The 22,579-nt window shown below is 38.0% G+C and overlaps 1 protein-coding gene across 1 annotated transcript in view; it reads right to left on the reverse strand.

The window, feature by feature from the left end:
* Positions 1–22,579, reverse strand: part of LOC118823248 (cingulin) — a 63,286-nt gene that overhangs the window by 27,097 nt on the left and 13,610 nt on the right. Inside the window, exons 2-5 of the mRNA XM_036592710.1 lie at positions 9,951–10,229; positions 7,889–8,513; positions 4,099–4,202; positions 2,565–2,634 (exon numbers count right to left, since the gene is read on the reverse strand). Coding sequence (XP_036448603.1) covers positions 2,565–2,634; positions 4,099–4,202; positions 7,889–8,513; positions 9,951–10,228 — 1,077 coding nt within the window. The 5' untranslated portion in view covers position 10,229. The remainder of the gene's footprint in view (positions 1–2,564; positions 2,635–4,098; positions 4,203–7,888; positions 8,514–9,950; positions 10,230–22,579) is intronic.

Raw genomic sequence — 22,579 nt, forward strand, 5'->3', positions numbered from 1 at the left:
CCCATTATGGCCAACTAAATAGCTGTGTAGAGTGTAGAAAAAATAAGCATGTCCTCTACAGGGACACAAATATTGCATGTCTCTGCATATTTTAATGCACAATTATTATATATAATATATAATATATATAATATTTTTTTGCTGGGTTTAAATGTTGAAAAAAAAAAAAATTAATATTTAAAAGATAAAATATTAAAATACATATGCACATGCCACATTTTATTGCTTTATTTCTTGTTCCAAAATGTTAAATTAAGCAGATGTACAGTAATTGTGCACTAAAATGTGTAAAGGATATGTTTATTTATTTTCACATAATAAAGCAACATTTGGTGCCCAAACTTTTACATATGACTACATTTGATGGCAGTGTTAGTAAAAGAGGTGCTATTAATAACTGCTTTGTAAAAAAAAAAAGTGTATAATAAGTTCTCCACGATCAAGAGGTAAAATATTAAATATTTACTTTTTATTCTGCTATAAAGCATAAAGTATTTCATCACAACAATATTTTTCACCACATTGCCCAAATATACAGTAATTGTGCACTAAAATGTGTAAAGGATGTGTTATTTTCACTTAATAAATCAACAATCATTTGGTGCCAAACTTTTGCATACAACTGTACATATGGGGTCAGAGGTGCTAATACCAACTGTTTTTGTAAAAAAACACCTCACGATTTGAACATGTTAAGTCAATTAATCAATACAATAAGTCATTATTTTGTCATAACAATAAAAATTTCATAAATTAGTAAAACTCTTAAATGGTTAACCCCTATATGAAAGGCCCTATTGGTACAAACACCGGTGTCTGCGGCCTGTTTATCTGACTCTTCCAAAGTTTCAAACAGAAACAGTGGTAAAACAACCAGAAGGAACATGTCTATGCTCCATACATCAAAACATGTTCCCTGAACAAACAGGCTGCAAATATGAATAAAAATGTATATCCTTATTTTCAATATAGGCCTACAAAAAGAAACAATATATGAGAATAGACAGCACGTTTTAAGCATTTTTAAAGGCTGTTAGTTCAGGAAGTTGTTGTTAAGCTGTGGACATGGCTATTTTGTAATTGGCTGTTTAGCTCCTAATGCTAATGTACCAGCTAAACTTACTACGTCAATATGGCACTGCTCGTTTTTAAAATTTGATTCATTCGATCTTGGCAGCCTTTGAAGATGTGTCTATTGTGGAATCTCCTATCGAGATAACAATGAGGTTACGGTTTATTGCGTGACTGTTACAGCTATATTCTCTGCATGAAATTATAATAAAATTATGTTTGTGTTTCAAAAGTGACCATACATCTCCATGAAGAAAAACTCCCCTAAGTAGTAATATTTACCTTTTTTTTTTTTCTTAAAAAGTGTGTCATTTGCAAAATACTGGAAATTGTGAACACAATATCTGAAAGTACCTTTTCTTGTGTAGTTTATATAATACGGATTATATCTTTTATGGCATATAAATAACAAGTATAAGCATGAGAAGTGATTCTAAACTTTCGAACATGAGTGTATATAGAAAACAGAATTTAAATCTCAAACCTCTCTTTTCTTGTTAGCAAAACAAACAAACAAACAAATAAACAAACAGTAAAACGAAAATCAGATGTAAAGTATATTCTTATAAATTTGCTTTCTTTCTCACAATGTTTTTGGGTCAAGCCAGGGTTACAATACACAACTTATATCCCGATTTTAGCCGTTTCTCAGTCTGGCTGGGTCTGTGCTAGCTGGCTCTAGTCTGCAGATTTTGGGTCAGTCAGAGTCAACAGTCAGAGAGAAAATCGAGTAGCACAGACTCAGATTGTTGGCCTCCCAGACCAGTCAGAGTTTATCAAACGGTTGATTTTTTCGACTCGACTCTGAGCGTAAGCTAGTGTAACCTGGTCAACGATTCAATCTGAATGGACTCCTGCAACAGCCAATGAAAACAGAGTGCAAAAGAAGAAAACACAGCAAGTAAACAAAGAAAAATGGTGTCATGTGTGGAGCAAAGCTTTTTAAAGAGCTGAGTTTAAGGCACAAGCTCAATCACATTTATGTATGTTTAAAAATCTAAAAACTACTGCACTGACCACATTTTTAAATCCATGATCCTCACTTAAACATCTTTACCTGCTACTTCTTTACTGTGTTAGAGCAAACGGCAGAGAAAACAGCAGCATCGAGCAGCTCCACATTTCTTTATTTGGGTCTTTTAGTAACGTGAGAAGGTTTGCAAAAGTTCAGCGAGTCCCGCTTGGTTCAGCAGCAGCTTAAAAGTTGAGTAGAGTATGATCCCGAATCATTTAGCATGGGATCCTCAATATTTTAGTCGCCCCAAAAAATCTGCAAAAACCAGTCTGATAGTGTGAGATACCCAGTCTTTTTAAAATCTGTTAAGAGTTTAAAAGTCATGTAGTGAACCCAAGGCTTTAGGCAGATTATGTTCTATTCATATGAAAATAAGTCTAAGATTGCTTTGGTAAGCTGTGCTTCTTGAGTGACTGTATTAGAGGTTCTGCACCGGTTAATGTTACAGGGTGTAAAGTGAAGCCAGTGTGTGGGGTACCTTGAGCGCCTGGATCTTATCACAGATGATGCGAGCTCTCCGTTTAATGGCAGCATCGCTCTCGCTGCTCCTAACGGCAACAGAGACGGGAAGCAAGCTCATCAGCACAGCTTTAAAGCATTTCAAATGTCCACATAGCACCAAAAAGGGCTCTTTTATTGTTACAGTGTTAAGCCTGTAACAACAGAAGAACCCTTTTTGGTGCTATATAGAACCCTTTTCAAAAAGGTTCTATATACAACCATATAAAACATATTCCCCATCAATCTGAAGAACTCTTTCATGATGCAAAGAACCCCTTTAATCATGCAAAGTGTTCTTTGAGTGTTCATCATTCTATCTACAACTATTATTTTAACTGAAGAACCCTTGAAGAACCACCTTTTTTTAAGTGTGTACCATTAGCAAATCAACACACGCTTGCCTCAAACCATATTAAATCATGTCAAATAGATGTTTACAAAGCTTGAAGATGGCTATGCAACATATTTGTTCATTTTTCCTAAGAAGATGCTAACAAGTGAATATAAGCTTCCATTACGTGTTAGCTACGTTAGCATCGTTGATCCAGTGCAAAATTAAAGAATTAAACTTCAGACACTTAACAACTGAGATAAAAGGAATGCTGTAAAAATTTGGTTTTATAACTTCTAGAAATGCTTTTATTTCATCACATACGCAATGCATTCAACTCTGGTCAAATGACACATTTTGTTGAATTCAGAAGTGAAAAAAAGGGATCGCATCCTCTAAAGAAACTTAAATATGACAATTTTCTTCAAATTTTAGTGCAACATTTTTGTTCAAATTTCAGTTTCTATTTATTTGCATAGTTTAACAGTGGGAAAAAACAGCACATAACTTTTTTTTTGCCATAACTTTTGCACAGGCTCCATTTTATAATATGATCGTAAATTTAGTAAATAAACAGTAACAGTGCATTAAAATTAGCAGAACATTTGATGTGTTAATTTATTTTCGCCTAGAAAATCAACAAAACATCATTTGAACAGGGCGTCCAAACTTTTGCAAGAAACTGCATGTGATGAAATAAAAGCCTGTGGCCAAAAACATATTTGCACAATTACTCAATACTGTTTATTTGCAGGATGAAAAAAAAATCCAGATGAAAAATTCCAAAATTCAGATAAAAAAAAAATCATAGAAATGCTCATTTGCACAGTTACTGTTTATTTAATACATTTAAGATCATATCATAAAATGAGACCTATGCAAAAATGTTGGCATGTTTTATTTTTTCCCAGTATGTTAAACTATGAAAATAAATGTGCTCTAGAATTGAACGAAAATTTACTTAGAAGTTCTTCACTATTATCACGAGCCTGTCAACCAAGGTTGGTTTATGCTATTACAGAACAAATGTTACTTGTTGAATAAATGCAATCATTGACTTTCAGTGGCTTAATTCAGAATTTGGTGTGCCTGGGATGCCAGATGTCATATATCCTAAACATAGTTAACATGTTGGATAGGATCTTTTTGAAATATGCTACATAGTAGAACAATGCTTTACCCCTGTCGTAGAACACTGTAGATCATCTGCTGGATCTGATCCTCCTCACTCGTGAACTCTGACCCCGAGCTCTGACCCTGGTCCATCAGAAGATCAGGAGTGACCTGAAGTGAGAAATCAGAGACCACAAATGTAACATAAGATTCAACCCACACAGCACAACTACACATTAATATTAAGTATGAATGCAGCACGCACTGACACCCTTAGAATTAAAGCTTAAGGCTGGACGACAATGTAAAGTTCAGTTACAAAGTGCCACATGTGAGTATTACAGAGCTTTACCACCTGCATTTAATTACCAAAGTAGGTCAATATTTAGTGATGATAACTAAGAACTAACTATCATATCAGTCAGTAAAGCACTGTTTAACTAAAACCAGTGGAGTGAAAATGAAAGTTAAAAATATAAATATAAATTTATACCATTCAATATTAATCAGTTATCAGTATATTTAACTCCTTAAAATAGGTACCGAACCCAAGATTTTCATATCGGTCGCAACCTACTTAGAACAGGCTAAAAAGGCTTCTATTGTCAATTTTAATTTAAATGATGATTGTCTAAATAAATCCAATTCATCAAATAAGAAAAAAAACATCACGTGCTGATATGAAGGCATATATATCAAAGTCCAAGGTCAAGACAAGGCACTTTGCAGTAATCCATCACTCTACATTGTAATCCAAGTACAGTCGGAGCCTACCACACTACATCAGTTTACAGAGCAGGTCTGGTGGATCAACTTTCTAATCTGCTACAGTTACATCCTGTTCTCATTCAGTAAACAGCTACTTGCTAATGAGACCATTTCAACCAGTGAGGGAGACTTTAGCAATTGTTAATCACTAACCGAGGACAGAATCTGGCTAGTTAAACTAGCAGCGTGTCTCATGAACACTTATCATGTCAGGGTGACCTAGTCTGCTTCTGACAAATGGCCAATCAGCTCAATTACGGCTTGGTAGTATATTATCATTATTGGAAAATCCATCACAATGTCACAATATGCTCATGAGTGCTTTAAGAATAGGTCAAATAAGAGCCAGATGCACGCTTCGTTACAAGGAGAGAACAGTTAGGCCTTTTTAAGTAGGTAAAAATGTTGAATAAGTTTGATGCTAGACTCTTTTTTCTAAACATTTTCTGAAGTAACCTAAAGATCTTCGTTAAAGTTCACCAATAGTTAAAAGGTGTGCAAAAACGTTCGGGGGGCATTCTATGTAGAACGTAAAGCAACTACAACAGATAATCAATGCTTTCACTGCCACCATACTAACAAAGATATTTTTGCTGATATAATTGCTTAATATTTGTACTGTTTATATGGGTACTATTACTTGCTCCTCGACTATTGCAACTGATTTTATGTATACTAGGGGTGAGAATCTCTAGGCACCTCACGATTCGTTTCGATTACGATTCAGAGGGCTGCGAAGTGATTATAAAATGATTATTGATGCATCTTGATGCATCTTTTTTTTCTATACAGGATTTCTTTTTTTCTCACCGTGTGATGACCTGGTACTTTTAAAGCAAAGTATTTGTGATAGTCCATAATGAATTTACTTCCAATATCTTTTATTAATAAATCAAACGGAAGCAATGAGGCAAGTGAACTAGAAGGCTCTCATTCACTGCTCTTGTTTGGAGCAAATGAGACGCTGCTGCCACTCATCAGCAATAAAATGCACAGTTACGGTGACATAAGATTCTGTGGCAGTGGATGTCCACGCAGCACATGTTACAGCTATTCTACCCATTTTCTTCAGTGATTCTATAACTTCGGTTTTGGTCTGGTTGTAGAGAGTTGGGGGGGTCGCTGTGTCAATAAAATATGTTCGAGACGGGACGCTGTATCTCAGCTCCAAAGTGTCAAACACAGCGTGAAAGCCCTGGTTCTCAAAGACTGAGTACAGAAGCAAATCTATGGCAATAAAAGTTGTGACAGAGTTTGTAATTCGCTTCGTCCTTTCCGAGTTGGGTGAAAGACATTGCTTGCTTGATGGTCCGCTGGTTGGCAGCAACTACAACCGGGCGGAAAATGGGTGAAAACGTGTTATGTGGTTTTCTCCCTCAACTCCATAGAAGCCAAAGTGCTTCCAAACGCTAGCTCAAGGGTCGGCAACCTGCGGCTCTTTTGCTGGCCTGTTGATGCTCCACAGCAGAATTAGATTTCTAGGTAAAAATAAAATAATCCTCCTTTGCAGTAAAATAAAGCTCGGCTGGTCGTTCAACACAGTTTTAAAAATAAATGATCTTAAAACGCTGGAATTAATGTAGACTCCTGTAGTTCACCTAGTTAGTAGATAACAAAAAGGCAAAAATAAGGATTTAAGACGGACATAGATCATTTGGAGACGAATGGACTTATTTGCATTTATAATCACTCCAGCTGGTTTCCTGATATGTTTAGCCTGCAATGAGAAACTGTCAAACACTAAAATGTTAAACCAAAGTCAGTTTCTCGTTCTCCAGCTTCTCGTTTGAATTTTCCCGTTCTACCTTAAATGGTGCAGCAGTTACATTCTGGCGCCTCAGGCACCATTTAAGGTGGAACGGGAAAATTCAAATGAGAAGCTGGAGAACAAGAAACTGACTTGACATTAAGAGACATTTTACAAGAAACTGTTCTACTTTTGTGGAAAAGTTTCCAGCTGGTCCTGCAAGAAAAGCAGCTACAGCTGAGCTAAAGTTTAAAGCAGAGCAAAGTATGTCTGCGGTTTTATTTGTATTATATTTTCAGCCTGTACTAGGACACATGTACAGCCATAATGGTAAATTGGACTCAAAATTGTTGTGGCTCCCATGGTGGTTTGATTTTTATTGAAAGGACAAAATGACTCTTATTAACATTTGGGTTGCGACCCCTGCACTAGCTTTTAATGTAGTGTGCACAGCGCATACTGTCCGGGCACTGCACTTCCCACCCTTAATGTATACTATAAACTTAGTAGTTAATAAAACTAAAAAGGACTGGAAGAGGTTCACGGCAAGGGCATAGCCAAGGGGTGGTCAGAGATGGCCATAACTACCGTAGCATGACATATGGCCACCCTTCTGGCCAGCCCAGTTATTCAAAGTGAGACATCCATCATCACTAATGCATTTACAAGAAAAATTTTCTCCTGCCTACTTTACAGTGAAAATCTGCCATCAGGATAGTTACCGTCAGATGATGCTGCTCTTACTAACCCGCTTGTCATTGCTCAGATAGGCTACTGCCTGATCAGGCCAATTAAGTGGACATTTCAGCGACAGTGATGTAGCCATGGCAACAAACAACCCCACAACAGCAAGTGGTGGGCTTTCTTTCGCTTTTTAAGCTTTTATTTTCTGGCAGGAATTTGAATATTCTCTGTGAAATATTGAATTACAGAGGTCCAATTATGTCTTGGAAATACACCAATCCACTATCTGAAACTGAGGGAGGCCTTTTCGTACTAAGCACATTTTTTACAGATTTAATTCAACTAAACCTTCAAGTCAAGCCTGTAAGAACACAAGAAAAAGACAAAGAAGAAGAATGGATCCATTGATTTGTAACTACGACCAGGTTCTTATTTTTCTTTTAGCCAGTCTGACTCAAAAATGCAGACACTGAGTAACACCTCATTCTGCATAATAATAATAATAATAATAAAAAAGCTTAACAAATAGCACAAGGAGCTCCACCACCTCACAGGAGTTAAAGCTCTTGATTTTCTCTGAAAGCTACTCTAACCTGATGTCCGTTACAAGATCCACCCACTGGGACAAGCAAATTTAATTTCGATCATCATCACTCACGTGTGCATCCACTGATGACCAGTCATTCGCTAAGGCAGAGGATGGGACGGCTGCAACCTTGGCGACGGATCCAGAGGTCCGGCCCAGGCTGCTGTAAGCTGAAGCAGGTGAGGAGGAGGGGGGAGAAAAGTAGGTGTTTAGAGCCACGGACGGAGCGGAAGACAGGGTGGAGGAGGCGGTATTTGGCCTAGTTACTGCATCCAGAGCAGGAGAGCTTCCCCTAGAGGAGCCTCCTACACTACCAGCTTGGCCTGAAGAGCTGATGATGGGTCTATTGAATGGTGTCTGGGTGGAGTTAGGGCCTGCTCGGCTGGTGTAGTGACCACTCCCCCCTCTCAGGGTTTCCCTCTCCACTGAGCCGTTGAGTCCCATTTGGTGGGAACCTCCCCACTGGTTCCGCTGTATTCCTCCTCTCGTCCGTTCCCTTTCTGAACCCACGCCGATGCCCGCATCCAGGTTGCCATAACTGCCGGAGCGTCCATCACCCGGAGGGCGCCTGAAGTCATGGTCAAAGTCGTCACCACCCTCTCGGTCCAGCAGAGAGCCGTGGGACTGAGCCCGACGCAGGGGACTGCCATCCGGGGAGGAGAAATACGGACCCTGTACTGACCCGTCATCTCTTCTCCTATAGGGCCAGACAAATGTAGAAAACAGTATTAGAGCTTGCAGCTATATCGTAGATAGCATAAATCATTGAGCATATGCCTTCAACACTATAACACAGCATAAGAATTACAGTATCATTGAGAGTCTCTAAGCTACCTGAACGTTTTCTCTTAATGATACGTGAAGGAGGTAAAACATGATATACTATATGTAGCATAAAGTATGTGGAAGCATCTAGGAGCAAAAACAGCTCAGCGGTGAATGGGGCAGAGCACACAAACACACAATTTGTTAACTGATTTATTTATTTACTTATGTTACAGAGATACTTTGTTGTTTTCGCTGAACAATTTCTTTAAATATCCTGAAATTAAGCAGCAAAGGCCTTGACCGTGCAATGCAAAGACACTGCATTCAGGTGGCTTATCTGCCTCAAATCCATTGAAGAAACCGTAATTCACATTTCCACTGCAAACATTCCATAATGGAATTCAAATCTTCAAAAATGTATTATTGTGCCCGTTAGAAAGTATCTGAGCTCAAAGAAAAATCATACTATGCAAATATGTGTAAGGTAAAGCATTTATACAGTAAAAAGCAATGTTTTTGTGACTGCCAGTGTGTTAATGCTTACTGTAGAAACTTGTACGATTATATCTTGTATGATTTGTTTTCTCTGTTAAAAAGTGCTATTTTCAGATGACCGACATCACAAAAGTCACAAAGAAAAAAAAAGTGAAGAACCCCTGAAAAGGCTGTCCCTGATTGGTCAGAAGCTCATCCACAGCTGTTTACGGTCCAAAATCCCAAATTTAACATGTCTGGAGCAGGTTAGACATGACATATAAGTAGCCCTGGTGATGTAGCCTGTTAAAAAGTGTCAGACAGTGTCAGACAGAAAATCCAAATTAAGTTTAAAGTGGGCTAAACAAGACATTCTGTTTCACAAGACAGGCCCTTATTGGACTTTCAATATGTTTACTTTAACTTTCAGCGTTCATCTAAGAGAATTTTAATTGCCACTGAACTTAATTCTGATTGATCTGCACACTACTGTCAGTACTGTTTGGGCCCAGATCTCAAAATTAATGAATGTTTGAGATCACTTGGATTGTGAGAAGCAGAAACTGCTAAACTAACTTCTAAAACTGAACTTTGGAGCTGTAGAAAAATATTCCCGCAGGTTTCTTTGAAAAACTGAAAGCAAGTCTCCTGAAAAGAATGGAAGCTGTAATAGAAGTAAGAAGCACTAAATACTAAAGAACCTGATGTTACATTTAGTTGGTGTTGCTTCTGCTAAATATATTTTTCTGTTTTTGTTTTGTTTTTTTTTTTCCCGAAGCTGTGAAATGAATAACTTCTAATTAATGGCTGTTTTGACTGGAAATGAAATAAATAAATGGGCGGTCTCTGACTCTTCTATTCTGTATTAGTGTATACTGTGTGTGTACTTTACCTGGGTAAACTGTTGTAAGACGGAGGAGCGTCGCGTGGCTGTGTTCGGAGCTGCACTCCGTATGAATCTCCTTTCTCTCCTTCCTTCAGTACCACATAGGGCTGGCCTGCAATGCCCTGCACTCTAACAGCCACACCATATCGGGACGAGGATTTCCCGGAGCCTTCTCGACGAGACTGGCCTCCATGACCCCCTCCAGTGTCATGCAGGTCCTTTATGAAGCGGATCTGAACCCCATAGTCCACTGGGGTCTTTCTGCCTGACGCAGGTGCAGACATACTGCATCAGAGAAGAAAGGAAAAGAGGAAGAAAGAGTAATAATTATAAGATAAATATGGAAAAAATTACTACAGCGGTCAAGTTAAGGTCAAATCAACGAAAGCTCTGTTTTAGAGCCGCTTAGCTCTTGTGTGTTTAGTGCTCGGTCAGTGTTCAAACAAAGAGTGAACACACACCCATATCCAAGTATTTTAAGAGGATTATGTGCAGCCAGAATAATAAAATAATAATAAAAGTGGTACTGGTGTTTGTTAATGGTAAATACAACGTATATACAATAAACTTCTACAATTCTGGCCACAGATTCTTCATTTTGGCCACAAGATCCAATGGCTTGGTGGCTTGAGTGGCTAATGCAAATATTTTATTTACCCTTGTTTTTTTTTCTTCACACACTATGTACTAGAAGACTGTAACTGTACACGTTCAGTAAGCCTCAAGGTTCTTTCACCATACTGAAAAACACAAGGGAGGGGGTCTGAGTCTGCTTCGATTGTGGGTCCGTTTATAGAGGTCAGAGTTTGTTTGATGTGTTCACATATGCACAGAAAACCATGACTCAGCGGTCTGAGACCACTTGAAACTGTGAAAGAGCTTTAAGACTCTGCCGGAACTTGGTCACATGGCTCATAATTCCTTTAAACACCCTGCGTATTTCTCTTTGTGCCACACACAAAGCCAAAGTAAACTTGACCACAAAGTAAAACATACGTGGGAACTGATATTTGTAGTATAGTTATAGGTATAATACAATGAACAGGCAGGCAAGGCGCATTAGAAAATGTTATGTTATAATATAATATAATGTAATATCTTGTAATATGTCTATTTAATTCAGCATATAAACCGTTCTGAGAAACAGGCTCAGGGATAAATACTGTCATTGAAATTACATAAGAAGATGGCAAACGTTTTATTTTAAAGGACAAACTTTTGATTAGTTTGCTTATTTAAATAATGCATTTGAAGTGTTTGTCTTTAGCTGTAGGCTTCTGCATGAATGTACTACTGACTGACAAATAAAGAACAATACTGGTAACCAATTCAAATAAGAGATTTTTGCCCTTTTGTGTGTATCAGAGTTGGATGGGACTATTGGAAGATGCTGTTTCTCCTCTTAAAATGATGCATACTGCGGGGTGCAGAGTGCTGAAGCATGTAGTGTAGAAAAGTTGTCTATTCTTTGTTGAATCACTCACTACAGAGCTCCAAACTTCCTCTGGAAGCAACACCAGCACAAGAGCTTTATAAGAAAACAGCTGTACACAAGCCCAAGCGTGCTATGTGCAATGCCAAGCGTCGGCTGGAGTGGTGTAAAGCACGTGTAAAGCAAATGTATTCTCTAGTGATGAATCACACTTTACTACCTGGCAGTCTGATGGACAAATTTGCGTTTGGCGGATTCCAAGAGAATGCCACCTAACAGAATGCATAGCACCAACAGTATAGTTTGGTGGAGGAGTTTGGTGGGGCTGTTATTCAGGGTTTGGGCCCCTTAGTTCCAGTGAAGGGTGATGTTAATGCTACAGCATACAAAGATCTTTCAGAGAGTTATATGCTTCCAAATTTGTGGCAACAGTTTGAGGAAAGCTCTTTCCTGTTCCAGCATGACTGTTTTCATGTGTACAAAGTGAGCTCCATAAAGACATGGTCTGATGAGTCTGGTGCAGAGGAATACCAGTGGTCTGGACAGAGCCCTGATCTCAACCCCACTGAACACTGACTGTGAGCCAGGCCTTCTTATTCAACATCAGCATCTGACCTCACAAATGCTCTTTTGACTGAATGGACACAAATTCCCACAGACACACCCCAAAATCTTAAGGAAAGCGTTTCCAGAAGAGTGGAGGCTGTTTCAGCAACAGAAAATGGGGCAAATTCATGTTAATGCCGATGATTTTGGAATGGGATGTCCAACAATCTCATATAGGTGTGATGGTCATGTGTTCACATACTTTTGGCCATATACAATAAACATGTTTCTATAATTATAGACACAAATTCATAAATTCTGGCCAACAGATTCACCAGCTTGGTGGACAATTGCAAGTCGGCTCCCCTCTGCATGCTAGTAACTAACTGTGATATTTTAGTACTGTGACAATGGTTGATTGAAAGTGCATGTTACCAATACACAGGAATTGCCTGCGATTTGTCACTGTTGACTCATCAGCATGATCTGAAATTGGCAGTGTGCTCTCACAATAGACTCAATAGAAACTCAATAGTGACTCACCTGCTTTATAGCACTGTTGATACTGTACATAAGAATTTGATAACAGACCTACACATAATCACACAAAGCTTTGTGACATTCGAAAAATTGCAATGTCACAATGAACTATTTAGTAATTTATAAAATTAACTTGAATTTATACTACTGGAAGAACCGCTTTATGTTCTACCTTATCAGGAACTGTTGAAAATAAAAATAACTCTGTAAAACCTATCAATTTTTAACGTATTCCACAATACTGGACTTTGAAATACTGACATTGCAAAAGGCTTCAATATGCATAAAGAAGAAGTTTCAGAAGAATTCAAATGTGATCACACAGCCCATATGTGAATAATGTTGGTCAGTTTTTTAGTCATGCAATCAATGTCAATTAGAGGTATTTTTTCAATGGAAGGCATATCACAACCACAATACAATCATCACATAATAAGTCAAGCAGTAGTGTAGGCTCTGTTGCAGTTTACAAAATCAATTCTACCATTTGAGGAGATTTCTAACTGGGACTTGGGAGTGTTGTCAGCTGATGATAGTGCTTTAGCCATTCCAGCATACTGTCACAGTATTACAGTACACACGCGAAGGTTGGCCAAAAGAGAGTCAACATCTGTTATGGACTCGGTCATTATGTCCAAGAGACCATTACACAGCATAGATTACACTGCAAACAAACTAACTTCCTTAATACACGCTACTCAAAAGTTTGGATACATTTACCTAAATGGATGTCATCGTCTTAGAGGAATACTGCAGCATTTTTCAACCAAACTTCTAGACGCCTCACCTGTAGCATGCAGTTAATTACCACAGACAATAATTTTAACATTTCCCTGGACAGTAAACTCCTGGAGCCCAAACATACTTTAAACAGAAGCTGAGAGCCCATTAACCTCTACTGTAAGTGTTTTGAATAGTGAGGCACAGAAATTAAAATCTTGTCTGAAACCAAAATTCAACACACACCTGGCCAAAAACTTGAAACCAAAACCAAAAGGTTTTTTTAATCCCTTGGAATAAACATACTTAAAGGTGCAGTGTGTACGATTTCAGCGGAGCTATTAGCAGAAATGGAATATAGTATACAAAACCATGTTTTCATTAGTGTATAATCACCTGTAATTACAAGCTATTGTGTATTTGTTAGCTCACAATGAACCCTTCATATGTACATATAGAGCGGCTCCTTTTCCAACAGAAGCAGTCATGTCAAGCCGCCATATTTACACAGTAGCCCAGAACAGACAAACCAAAACACTAGTGTGCTATTCGCATTTTTACTTTAAAGTGGCTGCTTGAATTTGGTGGAACACATAGTTGGAACACATAGAAAGAAAAAGAATCCGTGGCTGCTGTCTGTGCTGGGTAACTGTTTTGTTTTGTGGGAAGGTTGAGAACCCGTATTTTGACAAATGGAGGATCATACTTAAAAAGGGAGCGTGAATCCCTCCATCGTAGGTTCTTCTAGATGCTTAGAAAGGGAGGGGTGATGCCACTAAATCTTACACTGCATAAACACTACAAGGTAATACAGAAAATACACATTATTATTGATGTAAAATAAGCTTTTAATAAGACAAAACTGAGCTGACCACAAAAACAGTTGATATGAAATAAATGTACTAAAATTATTAGTGTGTAGGCTACCGTATATACCACAAAATCCAACCAGACAATGGTTGTTCATCCAAAGCAACGAATTCCAATATTTTCATTTAAAATTTGCGCTTTGGCTGTCATTGGTGAATTTTTGTTTCATTACTTCAAAAACTGAGGCTAGAGATGGCAACATTGTGCTACATGGCACTGTTGCTTTGCTGTGTTCTGTGTATGGAAGGGATGTTGTGTTTAAGTGGTATCGAACCTGTACTTGTTAAACCCTCTTTTGATGCTCAGCATAAACAGTGATTATTAATCTCATCTAAAGCACTAGTAGAACTGGTGCAATAGCTCAGTGCAGCCAGCTCTTCCCCCATTGATGATCTGCTTCTGCTCAAACTCTTTGAACGTAGCAGCCGTTTCTCAATTTTACTATAATTGAAATTATTTGTTAAGTCTTAGATTTTGACACTTCATTGTAGTCCTGTTTAATTTTTTGTTAGCACAAAAGTTATGCCTGACCATTATCGGCAGAAATATTTCGGTGGACAAATTTTCTGTGTGTCCCTAGATTTGAGTCAACTCTGTCTGAGATTAGGTAATAAAACCCTGCAGAATTCATTTTACCCAAAATTCTTATGATTAAATGCTTGAAACTTGTTACTAAGACAAACAAATAGCGAACTTGAAGTCTGTATATGAATTTGTTGCTCCTAGACACTTCCATTTCACAATAATAACTTACAGTTGACTGGGGCAGATCTAGCAGGGGAGAAATTTTACAGACTTGTAGCAAAGGTGGCATCTTATGACAGTGTCATGTTAAAGTCACTGAGCTCTTTGATACGAGCCATTCTGCATGAGTATGAGCTTCATTTTATACAACTTTTAGCAATGGGTGTGGTTGAACCACCCATAATTAGGAGGGCATATTGTAGTTCAGAAGAGCAGAATATTTAAGTGATGTTGGGCTACTGTACTAGAATGTATAAATGTCTGCATTTAATTCATTTTACTTAATTTGTAATGCGGATCCAGGTAGTTCTACATTTCTACATTTTATTAACATTTATGTACAAAAAGTAGGGGATAATATCTGCATTAGAACACAACTGCCACATTGGTACATCCCTAAAAGTAATGTATACCCCTATATGAGCAGGCTTTTGACCGGTACTCCATGTACAAGACACAGATATGGCAGATATTTTGTCTTGCAACAGAGACCAAGTATAACAACAGTTCAACTCAAGCAAGGCTAAAAACAACCTGAAGTATCAGAACACTTCAACAATGATCGTAAAAGCAGGACTGCTTGTGTGGCAGTGCCCATATTTAGTGTTACAGAGAGAGAGCTTACCATTGCAACAGCCCGTTCCACCTTTGCTCGATTACATAAAAGGGTTTGTGTAGACCAAAACACAGCAAAGAGACTGGATTCCGGGAAAAAACATTTCTCGGCAGGCTTTCCAGGGAAATGCTATGTAGACAGCCATGCTGTTATTTCTCTACATGTTAACTTACGTGGATTAATTTTTCAACAGTATGAACTTCATAAATGGGTGTTGATGTAAAAAAAAATGATTCCAAATGGTTTGAATCGAAATGCTCTGCTGCAGAACTTACAGAGTCAGAACTGTTTAGAATGGTGGTGATAGGAACCAGAAGTCCGAAGGGTTTAATGTTTCTAAAAAGCTCTCTCACAGAAAGTTATTATATAAATTGCTTTCAAATATGTTGCCTGATGTCTGAGACACTGTTTTAAAACAGTTCTGAGACAAGGTAAAATGTATTTTGTCTTAACTACAGGCAAAGAAGTTTGTGCAGGTTCGTGCAAAGTTAGGTTGTGCCTAAACAAAGGTTATTTTATTCTGATGCATCATTATTTTAACATTTATGAACAGTAGATAGAAAAACTCAGATTTGTAGATTTACTGGTAAGTTTTTAAACAGTGTACTGGGGGGGGGGTAACGGTGCACAAATTTTACACTACAATATGTATTGTCACATGTTTTTGCATCACACTGTAAAAAGTGTCTCATCAGATCTACCTAAAAAATTACTTCATGTGGTAACAAACAATTGAACTAGTTTTATTCAACTCAAAAACCTACAATGACTGAAAGAATCATTCCTTTAAAGTATTTATTTAGGTTAAATAAAACTAGTTCATTTACTTGTTACCACATGAAGTAAAAGTAAAAGTAGATCTGACGAGCCACTTTTTACAGAGCATGATACAACACATTTTCAATACAAAATCAAAAAGAAATGCTAACATAAGCTAATTCCCAAAACACGTGTTTTGGCTCAAACTCTCCCAGCAAACTGTGGAATCCAGGGCTCTCTACAACTGAACAGTGGTGCAAATCGGTAGCTATAACTTCAACTACGGAAAGAGTTATTTGTTTTGGATGTTCAGAATCTGTACTTGCGTGAATCCTGCAGAGAGAAGCAGGTGCTGAGACTCATCTTTTCTCCCGGAGGCTGAAGTTGGTTTCCTATTTGCCACCTTCTTTTTAAATTTTCTGTGCCACCTTAAACGGAGCAGCAGTAACATGTGGTGAAACGTAAATTCGAATAAGAAACTGGCTAACTTTAGCTTTGCACTTTCTCCTTGTTCTGGTAACTGATACAATGTTTCCCCTACGCACATTTTGCAGTGGTGGCCCACCACCACAATTACAAAACTCTGAGGGCTTTTAATTTGAAATGACGGTTACAGGAGGTGGACCAACATTGCACGAACAGTCAGAGCCAAGTTGAGCCGAAGTGCCAAATGAAATGGTCATCAGTGGAGTGGGCTGTTCAGACGGTTTTAGCGAGCTGTGGTTAGTGAACTGGCTCATTTAGCACACCATAAGAAGGTTGGGTTGAGTTCATTTTGCAATGTTATCCAGTTCCGTTTTACATTCTGTGGACTTTTGCGGACATTATTGGTCTGAAATATGAATATATTTCATATGAGTATATCTTGTTTGTTTACAACTTTTCAGCGAGAAAGTGTACTGAAAGAAACAGGTAAGACTGACAGCCGGCCCCTGATCTCCTAGAGGAAACACTGTGAAATATTTGGGTGATTTCACAAAGGAGTTAGCATATTTAAAGTAATAGAATGGATCTTTGATACTCACGTTAAGCAACTGCTGGCACTCTGTCACTATTCAATCTACCACACTATCCATCAGTACTGTACTTAACTGAGAAACTCTCCATTTCAAACAGCTTGGCTAATCAACCATCCAAAGAAAGCAAGTTTTTTGGGGTTTTTTTTTCCATATTTCATATTCAGCTCATATTACTTTTAGGAAAGTCATGGATTGCACTAAATATAACTACACAAATTCTCGTTATTACACAATTTATAGCATAAAGTTGAATTCACAGTGTGCATTATTTTGCAACGCCTACACAGAAAAAAAAAGAATATTATTAAGTATTATTTATGTAATATTCCATTGCACTATTTCAGCTCCCATGCTTCTCCCTGCCGATGGCAACCACTGGCTTGTGCGTCTGCCGAATGCTTTCCTTTTATAGGCTCATTTTCACAATATCTGCATAAATCTGGGCATTTCAGTCAGTTTATATGTGTATGAGGGCAAAATGGGGCGTTTCACCTGCAAACGGTACGTTAATAAGGAACATACTGAACATATAGAAGCTAATTCATCAGTTGTGCTCAAACCTCTCGCTTCATGGTCAAATATCACTTCATACGTCAATCCATGCACTTCAATTTGCAATCGCTTCTACGCCACTTGAACAAGGCCTAGAGTATCAAAGCAGTCAAAGCAGTCATTGTTATTTTTGATTCCTCTGCCCAGACGTGGTAAACCAGGAGCTCCCTCTGAGTCTCAGTGTCAGATAACACTGAGCAGTCTGAACGAATCTATACAGTATAAAGTTTCTCAAAGGAGTTTTCTGAAGCTGACTGTAACCCACGCTGTAATGTGCTCTTCAGCTAATGGCATGTTTTGTCCGATTTGTCTGATCGTCCTTTACGTATTTATGTTGCAGCGTTTTACATTGTGTCTGTGGATAAATATGAAAACTGTCTGTTTGGGCTCTGATAAGACTTCAAAACCAAGTCCAACTCTATAGCCGCAAAGAACAAAATAAAAAATACTACAACGTACACGAATGTTGAAAAGTGTCCTACATTACTCATTAACTTGAATGTACACATCCAACAAACCAGCGAGCCTCTCAAACAAAGATTCAAGAACACTGAGACTGCCTTCCTCTAATGCTTAAAGTACTCTACACTACACTGTTAGAAATAAAGGTTCTGTGCAGGTACATTTTTCATTCATCAAGGTACAAACAATGTAAATGTTCCCTCAAAGGTACAACAGTGGTTTTAAGGTCCAATTGCACACCTTAAATAAGTTTTTCCAGGTGAAAAGTACATGTTTGTACCTTTTCATAACCTAATGTTTTAAAACAGAACAGTAAAATAAAAAGCCTGGAGACGAGACGGGGTGTGTGGAGTCGATTAGAAGTCGATTCACTTCCACCTACGGAAAATTACTAAGCACATAAAAATTAAAAATAACTAAAAATAAATTAGACCAAAATATATCACATGACTTTGGGCTTTTAGTGAGCAGTGAAAGTGCACCGCTATAATGAAAGGGGCGTGCTAGATTTATAACACAAGGCAAAACAAGAGCATCATTGCAAAACAGAATGCGGCACAGTAATTGTTTTATCGCACTTATCTTGTTTACATTATTGTTTGAAGCCACAATTGTAAGTGAAAATAAAATTCAATTATTCACCCAGCTCTGACACATATCACAATATTTTGACACACAGATACAATGCACTAGAAGTGCCACGTGTAAAAGCTGCCATCTAAAAACAATGAGTACAATTATGTTCATTCAATGTTTCACATACAGCACAAACACAGTTAAAAACCATGTATGCTCTCTTTGTAATAAACATGCAGTGGTCAGTCTTAAGTACTGATGATATCCATAAGCATACTGTGTATTTACAACAATTAAGTTTATCACGATAATGATCATATTGGCCACCTCCATCTTCATCAAGACCGAATCTTAAGGCTTTAACAGCAGTTACAGCTCTGGCCAAAGGCCACTACCGGAGGAACCTCAGTGCCGACTCCTCCTCGTCACAGAGACTGAAGGAACCAAAATGCGTCAGAAAGTGGTTAGATCACAGTGTGAAGGGTGTGGCAGCGACTGAGATTATGTTCCTCCAGCAATGTGACGTCTAGACAGCAGGGTGGGTTCGCTTCTCTTCTTTACCTGACTGTGTTCAGCGGTTTGGAGATGACATGACCGCTGGGTGTTTGGGATCGTGTGATTGGAATGCAGCTAATGACAGAGTTGAAATGAGAAATGTCATCACTCAGAGAGGAAGTGAACAGACTTTACTGTCTAAATACGTGACGCTGTCATACTTCAATAGAAACAGACTGTTTCAAAGTCTGGAACCAAAGTTTTTAATGATATAAAACCAATTTGGTTGCAGATAAATGTAGAAATTGATTCTAATATGCAAGTCTTTCACTTCACTGCTTTCAAATAGGAACGACTAAGAAGCTGTAAAAAATGAACTGTTAGATGTGTCCAGAATGATAAACAGAGGTGCAGACGATTCTAACATGACCATTAAAAATTAAGCTCTAATAAAACTAATATCCAGAGTAAAGTAACTATAAAACGAATAACCAGAATAAAGTCGTAAAAAAAATCATGTCCTGAATTAAGTTCTAACAAAATTACTATGCAGATTAAAGTCATAATGAAATTAATATCCAGAATTAAATTCAGATATACATTTATATCGAGATCAAAGTTATGATTAATTTAATATCCAGAATGAAGTTTGAATAAATTAATATCAAAATTAATATGCAGAATTATATTTTAACGAAATTAACATTAAGAATATAGTTAAAATGAAATGATCAAGACTGACATTAATAATACTAATATCCATAATCAAGCTAAATTAGATATTAATAATAGTAATTAAATTAATATTCTGAAAAGGTTAATGAAATTAAGATCCATAATAAAAGCTTTTAAAAAATCAGAAACAAGTAAATAAAATTAAAATCTAGAATTACTTCTAACAAAATTAGCATCCTGAAAGAAGTTACAATTAACACAATAAATAAATATTTCCCCTAGCGAAAGATATATGAAATTATTTATTGTTATCGCAATAAATTACATCACGATACAATTTTCTGAGCATATCATGAATATTGTAAGTACTTAAAGAACCCTGACCAACTGCATGTTTCATTACAAAGAAGCGAAATTGGGTCAGTTTAACTGGATTTAGTGTAGTGCAGTGAGTGAAATGCTGAATAAACAATTTCTATTCATAGTTTTTGACAGTCTCTGTTTTTTTTTTGTCTGTTCCAATTTATCAGATGTTAGAAAAAATAAATATTGTGACATTGTACATCATGAAAGATTCTTGAAATACTGTGATACACCTCTAATAGTTTATATCATTTACATCTACATCCAATTAAGTCTATATGAAGGAACAAAAAAGAAATATGACAACACAAACCAGCTAAGAGAGCGGCAGTGGATGAAAGAGGGCAGGCCTGCTGACCTTATCAAAGTCCACTGTGGTGATAAAAAGAGCAATCACCTGCTCACTCAGACACACCTCTGCTTGTTTCTCTCTCTCTCTCTCTCTCTCTCTCTCACACACACACACACACACCTTTTTTCTTCCCTAATCATTCTTATACAGCTTCTTCTTTATCTAATAACCAAATGGCAATCATGTACACCCTGCCTGCTACACTGCTACACTGCACGACAATAAACTGCATAACTCTTGCACAGCCACCCCCCCCAACATCTCCTCCCAGCTGGCACTGTAGACCGCTGAAGAGTGAGAGGAGATACGCAGTCCAGTCCAATAAAGTGCTTGATAAATCAGAACAGCGGGGCAGTCAGCCAACACAGTTAGAGCCCATGAAAGCCTCTCATGTGACTATTCAGCCGGGCTCGCCTCATGACAAGCCTCTCAGTCTTTACTACATGCCATACAAGTAACAGTGACTTAAAGGGAACACACAAAACTGAGCTTTGATTGTTGATGCACGATGATATCGGAATCATATCAGTATCAGCCGATAACAGTTAACAGTGGTGAACCTTGACTATACAAACTAAGCCTTCAATTCAAGCCATTTTCCTAAGCTAACTGTGATTGGCATGAACCTTTTTTGGCTGTTCTAGATTGAGCAAGTGACCGTGGCCGAATAACATGCCTTTTTTACAGCGAGTTCGAACACATTCCGGGTGAAGAGCCAAGTTGTCAGCCATCGGAACTTGATGTCTCCTGTGATGCTGGCAAGGATGAAACTGAAACCTTTGGGAGCAACTGGCGTACGTTCATAGTCAGGAATGTTTACCTCTGGATGAGCCACGTGAAGCAACGCGAAGCATTGTCCTTTTACGCATGCGGGTCAGGTTAGGAGCTGATCTGTTCAGACTGATGTTGCATACAGCCAAACAAAAGAAAATCAGATTTGGGCCATTTTTACCTGCTGTGTGAACGTAGCCTTACACACCCATCCATTCTGCAAACAGCTGTTTATCCCAGCCCATTCAGGCTAGAGCTATAAGGAGTGTTTCACCCTGAGCTGCTTTTTGTATAAGGCACAATATAGGAGAGCCACTCCTAACAGAGGTCACATAGGCTATGTTCACCATTACCAGGCTGAAGTGGAACAAATCTGATCTTTTGCCCTAATGTGACTCAGATCTGATGTTCTCAGGGCTAAGTGGACACGCAAATATGATCTTTTCAAATCTGACCTAAGCCACTTTCATATGTAGTCCTAGATCGGATAAGTATCTGATTCGTGGACATGCGACCTTAGGCTACGTTCACATTACAAGCCTCATTACTCAAATCCAATGTTTTGCTCAAATCCAATCTCTCTGACATGAAGGTTCACACTCTTTAGGTGAGTGATTTTAAAATGTTATTAATGTGAACGAACCAGCGTCCTGAAATGACCCGCATGCACACATCCTGATTCTGTAGTGGAAATCACTGCATGGGCTCAGAAACACTGAAAACCACTGTCTGTGAAAATAGTTCATCGCTGCATCCACAAATGCAAGTTAAAACTCTATCATGCAAAAAGAAATCATATATAAACAGGATCCAGAAACGCTGCCACTTTCTCTGGGCCCAAGCTCATTTAAGATGGACTGAGGGGAAGTGGAAAAGTGTCCTGTGGTCCGACAAATCAACATTTGAAATTCTTTTTGGAAATCATGGACACCGTATCCTCCGGGCTAAAGACCACTCAGCTTGTTATCAATGCACAGTTCAAAAGCCAATGTTAATGATAGTATAGGGGTGCATTAGTGCACTGGGTATGGGTGATGTGCATATCTGTGAAGGCACCATTAATGCTGAACGATATATACATGTTTTGGCAACATATTATGTTGCCATTCAGACGACGTCTTTTTCAGGGAAGGCCTTGCTTAT

The sequence above is a fragment of the Colossoma macropomum genome, unplaced genomic scaffold (assembly GCF_904425465.1).
Source record: "Colossoma macropomum unplaced genomic scaffold, Colossoma_macropomum, whole genome shotgun sequence".
NCBI classification, from domain to species: domain Eukaryota; kingdom Metazoa; phylum Chordata; class Actinopteri; order Characiformes; family Serrasalmidae; genus Colossoma; species Colossoma macropomum.